At 41.4% G+C, this 5,000-nt stretch overlaps 1 protein-coding gene across 1 annotated transcript in view; it reads left to right on the top strand.

Annotated features, from left to right (window-relative positions):
* LOC143288872 (uncharacterized) overlaps window positions 1–5,000 on the top strand; it is a 66,594-nt gene that overhangs the window by 50,609 nt on the left and 10,985 nt on the right. Inside the window, exon 4 of the mRNA XM_076597527.1 lies at window positions 3,253–3,381. Coding sequence (XP_076453642.1) covers window positions 3,253–3,381 — 129 coding nt within the window. The remainder of the gene's footprint in view (window positions 1–3,252; window positions 3,382–5,000) is intronic.

Here is a 5,000-nt window from a genome sequence, read left to right as displayed (position 1 = left end):
CTCTCTCTCTCTCTCTCTCTCTCTCTCTCTCTCTCTCTCTCTCTCTCTGTGTGTGTGTCTGTATGCAACACCACATCTGCTAGGCAGATGCCTGACCAGCGGCACGACACTGCTTAGCAGGTGAACTGTCACAGAAAGGTAAACATGGCACACAAACGATCCCAGGAGCAAAAGAAATTTTTCTATTATTATTTGCAGATGATGCTATTCTTCTATCAGATGCAGTCACTGGATTGCAAAATCAACTAAATATGTTAAAACAGGAAGCTGATAGATTGTGTCTGTCAGTTGATTTGATAAAACAAATGTTATGGTATTCCGAATGGGAGGGCATCTTTCTGCTCATGAAAAATCGTTTTATGGAAATGTAGATGTAAAGGTAACGAACTCTTACAAATACGTAGGGCTTTATTTTACAACGAAACTAAATTCAAAGCAGGCTTGAGAGGAGTCACGTAGAAAAGGGAAGAAGGGTGTCATAGAAATAATCAGATCGCTTAGAAAGTTAAATTGCATTGATCTTTGTATATTTTGGAAATTATTTGATACCCAGACTGACCCTATGCTTACTTACGGGGCAGAAGTTTGGGGCCTTAACAACAATAATGATATAGAAAAAGTACACACATTTGCTATGAAGCGTTTCCTTGGTGTTTCACTTCATTCATCAAGTAAGATTTTATATGGAGAGACAGGCCCACAACATTTAAGAACATTTGTAAAATGTATTAAATGCTGGATTAAGGTAACACGTTTACCAATATCAAGGCTATGTTGACGAGCCTATGAAATGATGTTGGTACAAAAGGATGCAGGGAAGCAAAACTGGGCATACTTTGTGAAGAAGTCATTAATAGAAAATGGATTTGGAATAGTTTGGTTATGCCAGGGCGTAGGGTATGAAAATGGATTTATTTCTGAACTTTAAGATATACTGATTGCATCATACAAACAAAACTGGCATTCACAAATGGAATGCAAAGAAAAATGTAGTTGGTTCCTTTCATTTAAAAGTATATTTCAAACAGAAAAAAGTATTATGAAAATATCAAACAAGTGGCACAGAACAAACCTAGCCGGATTTAGACTGAGAACACTTGGCTTTAATGCCAATAAAAGATGGTTTGAACCTGGTACAGCAACAGTCTCCCTGACCAATATGTAACTCAGCTACTGATGAAAACAATTTTGTGTTTCAGTGCAAGTCTTATGATTTTATTCGTAAAAAATGTATTCTTTTTTAAAAAGATGTAGTAAAAAGAGAAGATATGATAATGCTGCTTAGATCCAATGATGAAGATATCATGAAATCATTTCCTTAATATATTTCAGAAGCATGGGATTTTCCAAAGAAAATTATAAACAGAAGTTCAGATGCCCAAACATGAGAAAAGCAAAACAAAAAGCAATCTTACAAAATTACGCGGTGACTGTTATTATTCATTTATAGAAAAAAAAACCACAAATATTATAGGATATGTCATTGGATGATACTTTGATAGATACACATGGTTGTGTGTATGTGTATGCAATAATATTCATTCATTTTGGATGGTCGAACTGACCGATGTTATCAGCTGTATTGATTTATATTATGTTTGTTTGTTTGATCTTATGTCTCTTGAAAATATATTGTTCTCCCCTGTCACAAGGACTGTACAGTCAATGACAGTAAAACATCAAAGCGTCTCTCTCTCTCTCTCTCTCTCTCTCTCTCTCTCTCTCTCTCTCTCTCTCTCTCTCTCTCTCATGTGAATTGTATAAGGCTTTCAAACATAGAGAAATTGCTGTTTCGTGAAATGAATATGATTATATGTTTTGTTATCCGTATTTATACTTGTTTGCACAATATTCATGTGAACCCCTTCACGTAGGGCTGAGGCCTATATGTGAATAAACCATTCCGTTCTGTTCCGTTCTCTCTCTGCCTATCTGTCTGTCTGTCTGCCTCTCTCTGTATGCAACACCACATCTGCTAGGCAGATGCCTGACCAGCAGCATAGCCCAACACGCCTAATCTGGCCTTGAGTGCACACTTAAACGTTTGTATACCTATCAGACTGGATGTAGGTTCCTTTTTAGTGCCACAAGTGCGTGCTGCACACAGAACCTCGGTTTATCGTTTCATCAGAATGACTACACGCTCAGTTTGATTTTTCCAAACTTGGGAGAAAGGCGGATGGCTTAACCTGTCGTGGACATCTCACAATGCAACGACCCTTCCTCAGGCATCGAGAGAACAACCCCACTTCAACCAGCTTTTCAACTGGCGCAGAAAGCGACGCAATCTCCATGAGCTGTCAAACAGCGTTAGGAAACAATCGTACGACTCCCAACGAACAAAACTTGACAACAACCTGTTGGAGCCAACAGGTCGTTACGCTCCACTCGATAGATAGTTCAACTCCACAGTCCTATTTCTCGAACCTGTATATCTATGTTTATCACGGCGGACACCATTGAACTGTGATACCTTGATCAGAACGACCTTGTCCTCGTTGTGACCAATACAATGTCCGAAATAAACTACTGACATAATTCTCTCTCTCTCTCTCTCTCTCTCTCTCTCTCTCTCTCTCTCTCTCTAAACGATTCAACTGAATGTGTGCATATATAAATAAGAAGTCAATAAAGTTTAAGAGCATCAGAACGCGCCGGCATGGATAAATCGGATGAAGTCCTGTCAGTTGCTCTGGTATTCCAGGGATTGAGGGGGGATGTGTGGAGGGGGGTTAACAGGGGGTGAGGGGTTAAGGAAGGGGTGGTGGAGGTCATGGCTGTCCGAAGAGAGGTGAAGTCCTGTTATACACAACACTGTGACAATGTCTTTTTGCATTTCTGGGGAGGGGGGGGGAGATGTGTCGTGGGGGGGGGGGGGGGATCATGTGAATAAGTTATTATGCAATTCAGGGTTATTGACGTTTGCTGCCACGATGCAGACATGTCCAGGTAGTTGTACTGTTTAATTTTGTCTGATTAATGGTGTGTATGTTTTCTTAAAACAAAAGCAAAAAAATAGGGGAGTGCGGGGGGGGGGGGAGGGGCGGAAATGAAACCACTCAATTAGCAATTTTTATCCTTTCAAACTCGTGAAAATAGTTTCTTTGGATTGGAGCAAATAACTTCTCTTTGGTCTGTTATTTTGTGTTCTGCTGTGTGTGTGTGTGTGTGTGTGTGTGTGTGTGTATGTGACCATTCCGTTGCAAAACGATCCATTTAAAACACGCTCCATGTCTCTCGCTGTTCACTCAGGGAGCAGAACCAACAGTGGACAGTATCACACAGAGAAGGACTGGAGTGACGCTAAGGACCTAGATGTCTGCGGGCTCAGCAAACTGAAGGCTGAGAAAGCCGCTTGGGACTTCATGGCCACAGTGCCAGGTATAGCTGTTTATAATTATTTTATAGAAATAGATACGTTGTCTGGATCTAGGGGGTTCTTGTTTTGTGCGTGTGTATACATGCTCCCTTTCGTTCATTTATTCTTTTCCTTCCTTCCTTCCTTGCTTTGCATACATGCTCTCATTCCTTCCTTTATCCCTTTTTTTTCCTACCTTCCTTCTTTCCTCCCTTCCTTCTTTCCCTCTTCCCTTCCTTCCTTCCTTCTTTCCACCATCCCACCAATCATTTTCTCTCCCCCCCCCCCCCTCTTCCTTCTTTCGTTCTTTCTTCCTTCCTCATTCTGTCCCCGCCCTTCATTCCCCTTCCTCCCTTTCTTTCTCCCTCTTTTTCTCTCATTTAATTCAACTCTTCATTTCTTTCTCCCTCCCTTCCTCCCTTCCTCTCTTCCTTTCTGCTTTCCTTTGTTCATTTCTTCGTTCTTCCTTAATTTTTTCCCTTCTTTTTTCCTTGTTTTTTTATTATTCATTGTTTCTTCCTTCTTTCTTCCCTCTCTCTCTCTCTCTCTCTCTCCCCTCTCTCTCTCTCTCTCTCTCTCTTCCTTACTTAGCCCCCTCCCAGTCATTTTTTTCTCTCTTTTCCTGCTTTCCTCCATTCCTCTCTCCCCCTCCTTCCTTCCCTCCTTCTTTCCTTCCTTGCTTTGTATACATGCTTTCATTCGTTCCTTTATCCCTTTTTTTCCTACCTTCCTTCTTTCCTCCCTTCCTTCTTTCCCTCCTCCCTTCCTTCCTTCCTTCTTTCTACCATCCCACCAATCATTTTCTCTCCCCCCCCCTTCTTCCTTCCTCATCCCCGCCCCCTCCCTCCACTCCCTTTCCCCCCTTTCTTTCTCCCTCTTTTTCTCTCATTTAATTTAACTCTTCATTTCTTTCTCCCTCCCTCCCTTCCTCTCTTCTTTTCTGCTTCCCTTTGTTTATTTCTTCGTCCTTCCTTATTTTTTCCTTCTTTTTTCCTTGTCTTTTTTTTATTTATTGTTTCTTCCTTCTTTCTTCCCTCTCTCTCTCTCTCTCTCTCTCTCTCTCTCTCTCTCTCTCTCTCTCTTCCTTACTTAGCCCCCTCCCAGTCATTTTTTTTTTCTCTTTTCCTGCTTTCCTCCATTCCTCTCTCCCCCTCCTTCCTTCCCTCCTTCTTTCCTTCCTTGTTTTGCATACATGCTCTCATTCCTTCCTATATCCCTTTTTTTCCTACCTTCCTTCTTTCCTCCCTTTCTTCTTTCCCTCCTCCCTTCCTTCCTTCCTTCTTTCCACCATCCCACCAATCATTTTCTCTCCCCCCCCTTCTTCCTTCTTTCGTTCTTTCTTCCTTCCTCATTCTGTCCCCTCCCTTCATCCCCCTTCCTCCCTTTCTTTCTCCTTCTTTTTCTCTCATTTAATTCAACTCTTCATTTCTTTCTCCCTCCCTTCCTCCCTTCCTCTCTTCCTTTCTGCTTTCCTTTGTTCATTTCTTCGTTCTTCCTTAATTTTTTCCCTTCTTTTTACCTTGTGTTTTTATTATTCATTGTTTCTTCCTTCTTTCTTTCCTCTCTCTCTCTCTCTCTCTCTCTCTCTCTCTCTCTCTCTCTCTCTCTCTCTTCCTTACTTAGCCCCCTCCCAGTCATTTTT

This window comes from Babylonia areolata, chromosome 13 (assembly GCF_041734735.1).
Source record: "Babylonia areolata isolate BAREFJ2019XMU chromosome 13, ASM4173473v1, whole genome shotgun sequence".
NCBI lineage: Eukaryota > Metazoa > Mollusca > Gastropoda > Neogastropoda > Buccinidae > Babylonia > Babylonia areolata.
The sequence above is the reverse complement of the archived record's forward strand: the minus strand, read 5'-3'. Positions and strand labels throughout refer to the sequence as shown.